We start from the raw sequence: 15,168 nt of genomic DNA, 5'->3' as shown, positions 1-15,168 counted from the left end.
ACAAAAGGAAACCTGCACCATGTAGCCCTGAACTTTTTCTGGGGCAGCTGAATCCTAGGAGCCCCTAATGAGGTCTTCAAGATGAAGAGACTGCTGCTGGCTACCCAGAGTAGCTGGCCTTGTTCTGTCCTGTCCACCCTCACTGCCCTAACTCCCATTGTTTTGTGAAGATAAAAGCTGGAATCTTTTTTTTTTTTTTAATTGTCACAAGACATGGAGCACCTCCACAAATTTAAGTTCATGTCTGACTGGAAATTTGTTTCTATATGTACAGTTTGTCAGAGAAAAAACATTAAGTTGTTTTGTATGAATACAGAATGTGATTTACGCAAGAAAATCACAAGAAAAAAGATTTATGTTTATTTTAGATTATATATATATATTTATAAATCTAAACAACAATAAACACTCTTACCAGGCACAGGTCTCTTGCCCACCCTGATGCCAAGAGAGCAAGAGGCAGCGCCATGGGAACCATGGGGACTTCAGAATTGGGGAAAATGTTTCCCAAGGAAAGATCAAGTTTCTCGTACCAGAAGAGGGGTGGGGTGCTGGGCTGGCAAGAGGGCAGAAACAACGGATGCCCACCACTGTCCACTCTAGAGAACAGCCCACTGTAGACATCACATGGAATGGTAATGTAATGGCTTAGTTCTGGGGTCACAGCTGGGTCTTGGGAGAGTATAGTCGTGGTTGTCTATGAGGTGCAGTGATTTAAGTGGTCTCTGTATCTTCCCCTCAGGCCTGTCCTGGTGCCTCAGCTTCCCCCAGTGTGATTCAGTCCTTTAGGTTACAGCACTGGCCCTTGTTAGGAAGCTCCAATCAAAGGGGGGGCACCACGCATGCATCACATTCCTAGTTCCAGATGCTGGCAGACTCCAAACACAGAAATGGGTATCTGCAGAGTGTTTTCAGTTTTTTTCAAAAGACCTAACAGATACAATACAAACCCTAACTAAAATGTCAATTTCCCTTGCTGGGACTATATCGGCTCACACTGGTGACCACCTCCCTCCCCCCCCCCCCGTTGTATTCTGATCAGAAGTTATATCTGCACTTAAGATAAATAAAAATGGGGATGTGCACTGCTAATCTTCTTTGACATTTTCTTGGTAGAGATGTTTTTAATGAACTGGGTCTATGAGAAGGAAGGGACGAGTAATAAACGCTGATGACAAAGGATTGGGGCCTCTGGTTGAGGCTAAGTGTGAATGGGTTCATAAGACTCTTTTCAAGGGGCTGTCAGTTTCTGTAGGACAAGACACTGCCACCTTTTGACTCCTGGGAGGCAGGGCAGAGTTCTAGGGTATCACAAACCCTCCTGGGCCCCTGGGTGGGTGGCATCGCGTGAGGTATGGGAACCAAGGGGAGAAATCCAGGTCCTTAGGCAAGCTTATCATTTTAACTAGGGTTGGTCTGCCCAGAGTTAAACCTTATTTTCCCTTCAGCTTGGGAGAGACCTCACTGTGTGCTAATGAAACTCCACTGAAAAGAGACATAAGCTTATACTTGAAGTTTCCACAAATTCTCTAAACATCTTCCCTAACTGCCATGACTTTCTAATTGCTTGCTCCATTAAGCCAATCCCAGCTGGCTGATAAGCTACATATCATCACCAATGAGCAAATGCAGGTGAAAATGCTCTGAAAAGTGTGGCTGTCTCTATTCAAGGGCTCTCAACCTTGGCCGCACATTGAAATAATCTAGGAGTTTGAAAAAACAAGGATGTCTGGGGCCCATCCTCAGGGATTTTGATTTAATTGCTTTGGGTGTGGCCTGGGCATGGTTTTTGTTTTTCGTTGTTGTTGCTTTAAAAATCTTCCCAAATGACCCTCAATGTGCAGCCACAATTGGGAATCATTGCTCTGTAGCAGAGGTTTTCCCATTTGAGCGCCTTCTACATCTTCTGGCCTACAGACCACACTTTGGAGATACTGGTTCTAACCAAATCTTCCCTATAAATGTACTTTCCCAGGCAAAAACCAAGACACAAACAAACACAACTCTCTTAAAAGACAATTCCTTTGAAAGACAGTTCCTTTGAAACTTCTAACATGATTTCCTATAGAATCACCAACTAGTGTGATGGTAAAGATGCTCTCACTGGCTTTGCCAAACCAGGAGGGGGCCCTGATTTGCAGCATTTGCTGATGTGGGTGATGTAAATGTCTCCACTGGGGATGACTTCAAGTTACCAACGGTTTAACAACCAGCTCAGAAAATTCCCCTAAACTTAACCCTTGGCTCTCAGGAGCTGGTAGGAGCCTAATGAACCCACTCAGGTGTTTTTTTTGTGGGCGGGGAGGGACAATCACAAGGTCAGGGCTTATTTATATAGCAGTGATACCCCATCTGAATGCAAAATGTGCATATCTTGTTTTCTGCAAAGCAAACCAAATCCTTAACGAGGAGACAGATCATCTGCATTCACCCAGACCCACTGATTTCTTCTCCATTCATAGAGAGACAAAGGGTAGTAAATCAGGGGGGACAGCAGAGCGTTGGCCTGGCCCTTCTGAGGTACAGAGCTCCCCTTAGCACTTACAAGCAGTGCACAACTGTGCGGCCTTCACCACCGTTGTATTCTTCCTGCCACTTATCCACTTGGCGAATGAGCTTCAAGAAGGAGCGCTTGGACACTGGCGTGTCCCTGTACATGGGCCAGCCCAGGAACTGGAATTGCTGCACCATCCGATATCCATCTTGGGGCTAGAAGGAATCAGGCAACAATCAGGGAGTGGAAAGAAAAAAGGCATTGTTTACTTGTGGAATACCAGCAGGCTGAGTCCACCTGCTTGGACTTCTCAGCAAAGTAGTCCATTACTAAAGAATAGGCCTGCCTATAAATACCGAAGGAAGCTTCCACTGGCCTGAAGACTTACGAGTTTTAATCTGGAGCTGTTATTGAAAAACCCAGGGGTTTTAAATGACAGGCCAGACAAATAAAAGTGAAGCAGAATGCTTACAGTTTTGCAAAAGCCAAGTGACAACACACAACGTGAGCATTGACCACGTTGTGCAGTAAGGGGTAAAATGGGTTTCCTTTAATTGCAGGTAACTTAAGGGTAAGAGATAAATTATAATCCAGAGACGTTTGTGAGCTCAGGTTATACGGCATTTGTCGTGAGCACAACATGGGTTTGCGTATGGGTGTGAATCTTGCTAAGATGTCAGTGGTCAATTAATCTTCACCTACGATTAAATGGAATTGAAGTATTCAAAGAAAGTGTTAGAAAAGCGGCAACAGTTTTGATCTGGCTGCAGCTAAATCACTTGGATCACGTCTCCCGCGGCCTTTGGCACCTTTGACGTGGGTGATCGCTCTCACTCTCTGACAGTTTCTTCCCCAGCTGTTCCTTCTCCACTCTCTGCCCTCTGTCTTGGCCTCCCTTTCTCCCAGACCTCTTTCCGATGGAAGTCCAGGCTCAGTCCTCGGGCCCCCTCTCTCTCTGACCTGATGAGCACACTCAGTCTCATGGCTTTCCAGACTCCAGTAAGTCATCATTTTACATCTCCAGGGTGGGCCTCTTCTGAGTTCCCCCTCCATATATCCAGGCCTACTTGATATGTCCACTTAGGATTCTAACAGTCATCCCAAACCCAGACTGTTTCCTGGCCTTCTCTCCAATGCATGCCCTCCACCCAAACAGTTCCATTATACCCATAGCCTTCCCTAACTCGGTTAATGTCAATTCCATTGGTCCATTTCTCAGGACCTGAATCTTGAGACCCACCCCCTACTCCCTGGGTTCCAGCCTATTCCCAAATCCTGTTGGCTCTGTCATGAGAATATATCAGCATCTCTGCCTCATGTACCTCCAACTGCTGCCACTGCATCCTCCTGTTGTCACTTCTCACTTGGATTATAATGGCCTCCTGACTGATCTGTTCTGGACCTCACCAGAGAAGGCCCTACCTCAGGGCCTTTGTATTGACCATTGTTTCTGCCGGCAAAGCTGTCTCCACAGAGAGCTGTGTGGCTGTTCCCTCACTTTGATTGGGTCTTTGCTCACACGGGCATCTAGTTAAGACAGGGACTTGTTCTCCCTCCTGTTCATGGTCTTAGTGCTTTCGACCTCCCCACTTTTTTCCCTATAGCATTTATTGCTTCTAACATACTATATATATTATATCTATTATTTATTGTCTGTTTTCTCCCATTAGAACGTAAGCTCCATAAGGTCAGGGAGCTTTGTTTTGTTCACAAACACCTAGAATGTATTCCAAACTCCTAACTGGTAGGGACTGACACAGAGCAGGCACTCTAGATATTTGGTGAATGAGAAAATAATGAAACCAGAACATAAGTGACGTTGGCTGTGATTCTTACTCTGGCTGCATTATAAATACGGAATATCCTGCTGATGATGTCTTCTTCTAAGTCAGCAGAAACAAATTCCACTTGGATGGGGCCATGTCTGTGAACTCCATTCTCTGGCCAGTACTGCGGACACAACTGAATTCAAAACACAGAAACGTGAGGTTAATCATAGGAATAAATTGAGTCCTGGGCACTTGGGTGGCTCAGTCGTTAAGCATCTGCCTTCGGCTCAGGTCATGAGCCCAGGGTCCTGGGATCGAGCCCCGCATCGGGCTCCCTGCTCCGTGGGAAGCCTGCTTCTCCCTCTCCCACTCCCCCTGCTTGTGTTCACTCTCTCGCTGTGTCTCTCTCTGTCAAATAAATAAAATCTTAAAAAAAAAAAAGGAATAAATTGACTCCTAACAGTTTGGATGAGGTCACTATTGACATTCAGTAAGTCTTAATACTTCCTCGATTCACTTCATTTTCTTTCCTCTCTCTTTTCCTCCCAGCAAGGACTTTCTTGTTGGCTGATTCCTCAGCTCCACCTGTCCTTCCAGTACTTTTTTCTTCATTTCCTCAGAAAGCATCTTTAAGCCACGAGCCATTCTGCTTTCCAAGGAGGCCATGTGGATGCTGTTCAATGCATCCCTTTGTAAGATCCCTTCTGCATGCCTTTATCCGGCCCTGGAGAGATGCCACTGGCTGCCATTACAAGAGCTAAGATACTTGAGATGGTGCACGTACCTACTGATACACAAATCTCCATCCTCCCCCACGTGGGCTTGCTTTGTAATTTGTTATCACTTTTGGGAATAGGGCCATTCCCAAGATACTGATAACAGTGTTGGGTTGCATTTTCATGATCTGGTCCAAATTCTCCCAGCTGAAATCTAGGAAACCTGATGTAATAAGAGTAAATGCTTTGCTGTTTTGCCTGGAGGTAGTTTTAATTAAAATCACAATTTCAAGCGCCAGGTATTGGTGATACCGGGTAACCAGAACTTTGTGTGAACGTGATGCTGGAAAGGGTGGCTTATGAAAGAGGCACCTGTGTTTGCTACCACCCCACAGAAATACTAAACTTGCAGATAGGTGGGGAGAACCCCCAGGACTTTTCCTTCTCAGACTTTTCCTAAAGTCCTGAGATGCTAATAGGCCTTTAATGTCTGAAATTAAACTTCTTTTGGGACTTGGTATCTAATGATGTTTTTGGGAGTAGAGTTTAATTTTTATCTTTCTGATTTACCCAAGGGACAAATGGCTTGTGGGGGGCCAAGAGGGAATTACTTCATTATCTTATAACTGGTTTCTATTGGGCCAAGAGCAGATGAAAAACCTATCTCATTTTAAGCAGAATGATGTACCACAAAAGGTGAATCCACCTGTCGAATTTCCTTTTTTTTATGACTTTTATTTTCCAAAATATCTAAAATCTTACCGTCAAAGGTTGTAAAGGTTGATTTATATCCAAGATTGCAAGATAGTTTTCAGCCAACAGCGAGTCAACTGAAACGGCAATCTCTCTCTATTACACAGAAGTTGAGGTTTGAACTTTACGATCAAGAATGAGGGTGGAATAACTAAGGGTACTTTTTATGTTAGCTAAGTCTATAGTATTTTAAAAAATTACATTTATTTATTTTAAAATAATGCTTCCATAAAAATTTCCCTTCCTTACCAGCACTTCCTGGTGACAAGTTCTAAGACTGCCTTGTCAAATGACAGCATGCTGATGTTTATTTTTTCTTTATACCCAAGAGTACCCACTGTTAAAATTAACAGGCATTATGACGGGAAGTCGAGATGGTAAGACAAGTCCTAACATGCACATTTGAACTGTTCTGCCCACTTTTCTCCACACTGAGCTAGCTGTGCTTTCTGCTTGCTTTCTCAGTTCAAGTCCTGATTAAAGCTCGTCACTTACACCAGAGAAATATGAATGGCTTGGGCCAGTGCGTGGTTCTTGGCACACTACATTCTGCACTCAGCCCAAGTAAACTGTGTAGAAAATGGCTTAAATGGTGCATAACATGTCCATGAACCGGATCTATAAATACTTAAAATAGTTGAGTGCTATTCTTGTACAACTGCAGAGACTTTAAGTTCAAACGCTCAGTTTAGTGTTCTCTAAATGACTGTGTCCCAGGAGCCTCTTTCTCTCTCTCTGAAAATCAGCTCTGTCTGCCGAGTGGAATTGGACTCTTTGTCTCTCCTACCATGGTTGGCCAAGACTTGGTTTGAATCCAGACAGTTCGGGTTTAGAATGCAGCTTTAGAATTCCAATACTGTCATTCAAAAAGAACAAAATCACTAATGTCTGATACACTGATATGAAAAAGGCAGTATATCACTGGAATGTTCCAGGATTCACATTAGGGGAAAGGGAATGATTCTGAAGAGGGAATAGTCACTTGTCCTCTAATGGTCTTTGGCTGAAGAATCTTAAATTAGTGAAATTTAACCCATGGCACCGTGAGTTAGAAAATCAGGATCCCTGGTGCCATTTTGAGTTGGGCCTTTGAAGTTCCCTTAACTGTGGTGTCTGCTTGTCTTTAAAAATGGCTGCAATCTCTCTTTCGGAGAGAATCGGTGTGGAAGACTTCTAAAATATTTAAGTTTCTTAAGCAAAAAGGACTAGATGAGGACAAGGATTATCATTATTATTTCATTCACTAGCTTTCAGGCTACAGCCTTAACAATATCATGTAGGGCCTCAAACATAATTAAAAACACTATAGAATTGAAGTGAATGTCCATGGAATTTATGGCAGATTGACGACAATAAAATTGATTTTAGGAAGGAAAAATCTTGTCCAGGCTGGATGCTGAAACACTTCAGACCCCTTTTTTTCTTTTTAAAACTTGTCTCTACCAGATAGAAAATTAATTCAGTTTCAGAACAAGTTTATTCTTAAAACGCAGTAAGTCCACAGTTCCCATAATGCTCTCTTGTCATGGCGGTCAAGCGCGCAGCCAACGTCGCCATCCCCTAATGCAATAAATTCAGCTCCTAAAGGGCCACTGTGCCAATGCCTGCTGACAAGGCCCTTTAGGGGAATGTTTCTAACCCCATTACTAGTACCCAAGTCAACACAGTCCTATTCTTTCTCTTTTTATGTTTAAGGGCAGCAGCTGGGGGAAAGCCGCATTTATCATTCTGAGCTTCTCTTGTGTTCAAGTGCCGGTTTCATTTCTTTTTACTATCTTTACCAAAGAGTTGACAAAAGTAATCGTTGTCCCTTAAAATCACTTGCCGGTCTCCACTGTCACCCCGGCATGACCCTCTCCACCTGCAGGCTCCAGGTGAGCCGTGCTGGTTGGGCGAGGGACTGCGTCAGGTGCTGCTCTGCTTTCTTCGGGGCTCCCTGGTTTGCTGGCTCTGTTTGGTGCAGGTGGTGCGACATCCTCATCCCGCAGCTCTGACTCCACCCATTACCCTGTATCTCCCTTTAGTTTGTATTTCCATCCTTTGGGAACAGCCAATTTCTGACCCTGTCTTGCCTGTCACTTCCACCAGCTATGATCTCCATCCGTCTTTTTGGTTTCAGATTACTTTCGCCCCCCATCCCTAATTCCATCTGCTTTTCACATTTGCGTTTCAGCTCCGGCTCCCACTCGTCACCTGGCGTTTGTGACCTGGCACGGGGGCCTGCACTTCTCAATGCGCAAGCAGAACAAACCCAGAGTTGACCCTGGGCACGAGTCTCACCTGGGCAGGATCCACATCATTTAGCATAACCACTGACGTGCAGTGATAATCCAGGACCAGTCTCCAGAAGTCTTTCACTGTGTTTGGCAAAGGATGCTGGGTGACTATAAAAGCCGAAGGCTGTTTATAGCTCTGCAAACACAAACAAGAGAGATCCAGATATACCCAGGAAAATGGAAAGGGAGGAAGCTTCAGTTATCTTGTACACATGGAAATTTGTGACACGGAACTCTGGGCACATTTAACAACTGCTGAATCCCAGCACCCCTGTCAACACCAAAACAGACTAAATATAGACTGATCTGCAGACTAATAATGATAAAGTATTCTCACTTTGACACCCAGAAAACTTAATAAGTAGCTCTTACAAATTTTTTGATATATCTGCTAGAAAGGCAACATCTGCCCTACACATAAGCATTTTAATGGAGAAAATGTAACTTTACAAAGTATGTACAATGAAAATACTTCTGCTTTTCCTAAAATTTATTCGAGGGTCACTTCGATGGTGTTACTCATTCCTGCCACAGAAGGATACACATGCTTTTCACAGCTCTGGAGAGCTTCAAGTAAATTTAGGTACCTTTTTACTGATACCACACCAACAGAATTCAAGTTTCCATACTAGCCTTGAAAATATCCATTTACTTTTCCCATCAATCGACCAAGCAAATGTTCATTCAGTTAGAAGTAAACAGACTGACACGAAGTAATGAGTTGTGTGCTATCTGTCCTGACAGACCATTTTTTCCCCCATGTTAATTACTGTCTAAATGAGGAGGACAGGGGATGAAAATAATGCTGCGAACCATATTATCCCACTTCTCTGCTTTAGTGACTTAATAGCTGTTCTCGCTCTCTGGCCAGCGGGTTAAAAAAGTGCTCACAGAGTACCAGGGACATGTTTCATTTATCAATACTTCCCGACTGGTGGTCTCCGGGAGACCGAGATCGTTGGCCGCGACGCAGAAACGTACGTGGAATCGGAAATGCGCTTTGTGGGGAAGATGGTTTGCGTCTTAAGAAAAGGAACGAACGGGGCGCCTGGGTGGCTCAGTTGGTTAAGCGACTGCCTTCGGCTCAGGTCATGATCCTGGAGTCTCTGGATCGAGTCCCGCATCGGGCTCCCTGCTTGGCAGGGAGTTTGCTTCTCCCTCTGACCCTCCCCCCTCTCATGTGCTCTCTCTCATTCTCTCTCTCTCAAATAAATAAATAAAATCTTAAAAAAAAAAAAAAAAGAAAGAAAAGAAAAGGAACGAACAAGGGCCAGGGAGCGGAAGGAGAAGCCGCTGCTGCCCGGGAGGAAGGGCTTCCCGGTTCCTCCGGGGCAGGGCGCGCGGGCTGACTTACGTCCATGAGGGCGGCGTTGATGTAGTTGCTACTCTCCCCGTCGATGGTGATGAGGAAGGGCAGGCAGCGGTCCGGAGGCAGGATGTCCATGCAGCGGTTCTTCTCGTGGTTCCGGGGCAGCAGCGCGATGCTGCAGTCTTCCACGCGCAGGGTTGGCGTCACCATGTTCAGGGTCTACCGGACAGCACGCGGACACGTGGGCAAGAGCACGCTGCGTGCCGCCCCGTCTCACCTTCACACTGCGGCAGGTCTGAGTGTCCTCAGCGGACGACCGGGTGCTCCTCGCCCCCACCTCCCCCTGATCCCCCTCCCCACTCAGTGCCCTTTTCTCCCCCCTGGATTTTGTCCACAGACGGTGCCCATCAGATATAAGGGCCACCGTAGATCTGGAGAATTGGATTAGGTGCCACCTGGTCTGACGAGGGCTGGACATCTGGGTGCGTAGGGGGAAGAGGTTGGCTACAATTTGACTTAGAGTCAGGTACACTTAGACCAACCGCCCAGCAAGTACGGTGAGGGCACCTTGCTCAGTCTGGCTGCACCCATGTTACACTGTAGGACTGCCTGGTGTCTGCCTGCAAGGGGGCTTAATGGCTCTGCTAGACCAGTTGTTCTCAACCAGGTCCCTTTGCTCCCAGGGGCCCCGGCAATGTCTACACACAGTGTTGATTGTCACTGCTAGTGTGGTGGAGGTCTCCTGGCATCCAGGGAGTAGAAGCCAGGGGCTGCTGCTAAACATCCTACAGGATAGCACTCACAGCCAAGAGTTAGCCAGCCCAAAATGTCAGTAATGCTGAAGTTGACAAGCTCTGTGTTGGCTCAGGGGTTCCAGAGCTGACTTTGAGAGACTTCTGAAGGAGCAAGGTCACAGCCAGCTCCCTCTCCCCCTCGCATGACTTACCCGGAACTCCTCTTTAATCTGGCTGGAGTTAGTCTGCGGATCCAGTTTGTTCATGTCATAATACAGAGACCTAACTTGGGAAGCAGGGACCGAGGTGTCACCACAAAGACAGGCTTCCAGGATGGCATCATGGATAAACACATACTGCTCCTGGAGAAGCAGAGGGGACGAGTTAGTGATAGAGAAACCAGGTGCATGGGGAGAACTAGAGAAGGGAAGACAGCGCCCTGCAGACAAGATAATGGGACAGTGGCCCGTCATGGATAATCCATTCCCGCCACAGCGAAACCAGGTGTAAGGACCTGACCGCTGTGAGGTGGGGATCCTGCTACCGGTAGTGCTGATGCCCCCGTGGGATGGCTGGCATGTATCCTGACTGGCCACAGGTAGCACACGACAGGAGGAAGAGACACACGGGTTCAACGCAGAGAAGCATGACACAGATTGATGAAAACCACTCAGACACTGATAAATCCCAGGGCAAGCACTGTCATCTACGTAGCTGTGGCTTAACTACCTCTGTAATTCTGAGCCCACGAGTTTGGGACTCAATATTTCAGGTGAGGAGAGGAGCACAATCTCATCTCTCTGTCCTGAAAAGAGGCATTTGCTAACCAAGTCAACAGTGCAGAGAATGTCCAGGGAAACTTGACATCCCTATGAAAATAAATATTTCCGAGCACTTAGAACTACTTCTTTTGAAACATTAATGTGGTAATTACAAAAGTCCTTACGTGTCCGGAGAAGAGCTCTTATATGTAGGCACTAGTCCACAGCTTACAAAAGAGCCTTCTCATTCTAAAATGGCACAGATTTTCCCTACAATTAATCAGTAAAGTTTTACCATATTTATTATTGATCTTTAATTACATGAGATGCAAAAAGAGTCTCATTACTTTTTACTTTAATTTCAACAAATTATGAGGACTCTTAATTCTCAAAAACAGCCCAGTCCTAGTAACACTTCAGACACAGAGCAAGCGGGAAAGGGGATGTGGCACATTTGACTGGCTGTAAAATACATTAAAAAATACATTACTATCATTATCATCTTTAAAGCAAAGAATCCCTACTCCAGAGAAAAAAGACGATGAAAGCAGAATTTCTGCTATTTTTATTTAGGTTATTTGAAAATGGAATTAGGTTTTTGTAAACTTGAAACCAGTGGCTTTTGTAAACTTGAATGCAAAATCTAAATGGAAGGGATTCTTATTTATTCTTCATTCTGCTTTTTTTTTAAAAGATTTTATTTATTTGAGAGAGAAAGAGCACGTGTGCCTGAGCATGAGTGGGGGGAGGGGCAGAGGAAGAGGGAGCAGATTCCCCACCGAGCAGGGAACCTGACCCAAGGGGGGCTTGATCCCAGGACCCTGAGATCATGACCTGAGCCGAAGGCAGATGCTTAACCGACTGAGCCACCCAGGTGCCCCTTCATTCTGCTTTATGAATCATTTTTCCCTAGGTGGTGGGTGTAATGCCTACTTAAAACAAGCAAACATTAAGTAAAAATATGAAGTTCCTCGGGGCAGGATGTAATTTTTTTTTCTCAAACACTTAAATTCCTGACACACCTTGAATTCTAATTTATAGACGTACTAGTCAGCATGGAGTATTTATACAAAATGCGCAAATTCCCATGATGCCAAGCCAGTGGGCAGAATTTGGAATAAAGTGTACAGAGATTAGCCTTAAGCCACTTGGAAAACACCTGGCTATTCTCAGGAGTCGTCTTGCTCTGGTTACTAGCTAGTTTAAAAGACATAATAAAAAAAATAGTACTGAATCCCTGGAAGCTTAATATAGAGACTCTACTGGGGCCCTTGATACAGAAGCATGGGCAAATGTAGGCTCCTGGCTGCAGATTCCATTACCTGGGAGACTCCCGATCTTTTTTGTTTATGAAAGGAGAAGAAAAAGAAGGAAGGGAGGGGAGGTGGGAGGAAGAAGGAAAGAGAGATGCCAGGTTTATCACTTTTTCTTCTGGGGAGTTTTGAAGACAGAATTGTCAGTGTTTCTTCCCCACTTGGCTGTGGGAGATGGGGCGCGGGGGGTACGGGGGACCAAGCCCGAGGATGGGCAGGGAGCAGCAGTACCTCTGTCTGCACCATGTTCACCCTCCGTGACCGCAGCTCCCGCACGCAGTTATAGATGTCAACCACGCCTTCTCTTTCTGCCATGTCCAACATGATATCGATCACGATGAAACAGCCGGTCCTCCCTGCACCAGCACTGGGTGGAAAGAGGGCCCTGTCAGCTGCGGAAAAAGGACCCCTGTGCTTCTCCTTCTTTTACATCTTTGCTAGGGTGAGAGTCATACCACATAAAAGGAACCATTTTGAAGTGTACAGCTCAGTGGCATTTAGCACCTTCACAATGTTGTGCAACCATCACCTCTATCGAGTTCCAAAACACTGTCATTACTCCAAAGGAGCCCCTGTACCCCCTGCCCACTGAGAGGCTTCCTTTGAGAGGCTCCAGGCACTCTGCTTACCTGCAGTGCACCACCAATGGGCCTGCGTTGGGCGGGCTCTTGGATTTGACCTGCCGGACGAACCCCAGCAGCCCTGTGGCATGATAGGGTACCCCGTGATCCGGCCAGCCAGTGAAGTGAAACTGTCTGATCTCACGGATTTCGTGAACACCTCTCTGCCATCGGTCGGTCAGCAGGGCAAGGAAGAGAACAAAGGAAAATAAATGATAAGCAACCAGGAGAACGTCAAGTACCCCTAAGCAGTCAGTAAGCTTAGGGCTAAGAAGCTATGCATTGCTGGGAAGAAGGTCATTCTTAGATTTAACACACACTTGGGAAGCCTTATTCCAGGTAGGAAGATGTTGGTGTGGGTGCAAGGGAGGTGATGTTTGGGGAAAATGCTAATTTACAGGTGCAATTGCAGCAAATGGATGCATCTCTGATTCCTCGAAGTTCCTTTCCACAAAGCAGACTCTATTAACAGTTTGTGTGTCACTTAGAGCCTGTGCTGCGAAGTGCAAGTCCACAGAGAGAGAGGCACAGAACAGGGGCCTGAAGTAATTCAAGGGTGTTTGTGGGCTCGAGACCAGCTACTGAAATGCAGGAGCCTTATTTAGCTCTTTTGTATTCTGGTACCTTTTCGTACCAGGTATTCGAGCAGAGCACATGCTGTGGGTGCATAGAGAACGTCCCTGGAAGAATGAATGAGGATCACTTACCAACTAGATAGGCCAGAGAAGGAATTTTCATTTGCACCTCGAGTTTGTTAGGCTTCTCTAATTTGGGTAAACATTTACTCCATTCACCCAATCACCAACCATCAGAGTGGATGCAATGCTTTAGGCATGACTCCAGATGCTAGGGTCACAGAGGTATGAAGACAGTGTTTCCTGTCTTCAAGTGGCCATAATGGTCAGCCTCTGGCAAATAGCCAGGGCAGCAAGTGTATAATATATAATGTATAAATGTATACCATGGAAATCAAGAGGCATTTTCCCTGGAATTCTATGTTAGATCAGTAACATGCCTCCCTCCTAAACTGAATGGAAGACAGAAGGAAAAAGACTTGAAGAATTTTTTTTTTTAATTTACTCTTGTTTTGAAAATAGTTGATTTATATCATCAATTTTTTTTCTAACTATGAACCTATGTGTTAAGGCTGTGTGGTAAAACAGAAATCTGTTTTGAAGAAAACATTACTTCCAGAATCAAGGCTGGTTTGTAAACCTGGGATCAAATTTGACTTTCTCCTTTCTCTTATTTGGTGACCACCTCTGTGTTGGGCCCTGAGTTTGGTTTTATTTTATCTTAATGTTAAATACCCACTAACCTTGTCACATTCACCATTGGTCATTGTTCATACATACTTAGTAAGCAAAGAAGAAATTCAGACTTTTTTAAAAGAAACTCAGAATTTTAATGTGCCTAGAAAGACTAGAAGATGCACACAATTACAGATTTTAAGATAAGACTTGTATGCTGTCAAGGTGTTAATATGTTTTAGTTTAATAACCCACAAATGCTGAAGCGTTATTTCTCTTTGAAATTCATGCTATTCTTTAATGGAGTTTAAGCATTAAGGAATTAAACCATCAGGGATTCAGATATGACAATCCACACTGTTGTCTAGTCTACTAAATATGTTCTGTGACTCCAGAGTAATTCTCCTCGGTGGTTAGGAGCCCATATCTATTATCACTTAAACCATGGAAACATTTTGGCCAGGCCCAAAGTCTCCACCAGAAGACAAAGGGTTGAGCCTGTACCACCCTCCAGCCCCCTAGAGAGCCCCCTGAGCTTTACATATGATGACTGGGGCAGGGGTGGCTCCATGAAGTGGGAAAGCCTATAATAAATATTTATTTATTCCCAAGAGGACCAAAGGGCATTAGTTTCTCCCATACACTGTTGTTGCTTTTTTTTTAAAATTTTAATTTTTTGAGATCTTCACTTCCTAGCTTTGTTAGATTTTATCTCCAGCATCCTCCAGCCATCAGGAGATGGGCCCCCAACTGATCTCTCTTAAGACTCATTTTCTGAGCAAGGTAAATGTCAGTTTGTGGCATGCAGAAAACGTTTTCCTAAAATAAGCCTGTACCCTCTAAATACGTTCGCTATTGACAAGATTAGCAAAGGCAATTGCTTCTGAGCCAATTCTCATTCTTGTTCGTCAATGTGGCGATTTCTCCTTTTGCTGTTCTGTAATGTATTTTGGGGAAAAATCATCGTGTAATCACTGTTTGCAGCCCAAATATCCCAACTTGATATCAACTATATTTTTTGTTTCCTTTTCATTGTAACAAGTATTAATGCTACATAAAAAGGAGATATTTACTTCATTTTCCATGTAAATACAACAGGAAGGAAGAAGCCAAGATAATAGTGCCTAGCTCAAAGTGGGTGCTTAATAAGTATTCGTGGAATGAATCAATTAC

The 15,168-nt window shown here is 44.8% G+C and overlaps 1 protein-coding gene across 1 annotated transcript in view; it reads right to left on the bottom strand.

Annotated features, from left to right (window-relative positions):
* Nucleotides 1–2,541: 2,541 nt before the first annotated feature.
* PTPRM (protein tyrosine phosphatase receptor type M) overlaps nucleotides 2,542–15,168 on the bottom strand; it is a 712,816-nt gene continuing 700,189 nt past the window's right edge. The window contains exons 25-31 of the mRNA XM_081802550.1: nucleotides 12,755–12,909; nucleotides 12,357–12,492; nucleotides 10,264–10,413; nucleotides 9,363–9,536; nucleotides 8,013–8,144; nucleotides 4,331–4,456; nucleotides 2,542–2,709 (exon numbers count right to left, since the gene is read on the bottom strand). Of these exons, the coding sequence (XP_081658676.1) occupies nucleotides 2,542–2,709; nucleotides 4,331–4,456; nucleotides 8,013–8,144; nucleotides 9,363–9,536; nucleotides 10,264–10,413; nucleotides 12,357–12,492; nucleotides 12,755–12,909 (1,041 nt within the window). The remainder of the gene's footprint in view (nucleotides 2,710–4,330; nucleotides 4,457–8,012; nucleotides 8,145–9,362; nucleotides 9,537–10,263; nucleotides 10,414–12,356; nucleotides 12,493–12,754; nucleotides 12,910–15,168) is intronic.

Source organism: Leptonychotes weddellii, chromosome 13 (assembly GCF_054177405.1).
Source record: "Leptonychotes weddellii isolate Sample4059 chromosome 13, ASM5417740v2, whole genome shotgun sequence".
NCBI lineage: Eukaryota > Metazoa > Chordata > Mammalia > Carnivora > Phocidae > Leptonychotes > Leptonychotes weddellii.
The sequence above is the reverse complement of the archived record's forward strand: the minus strand, read 5'-3'. Positions and strand labels throughout refer to the sequence as shown.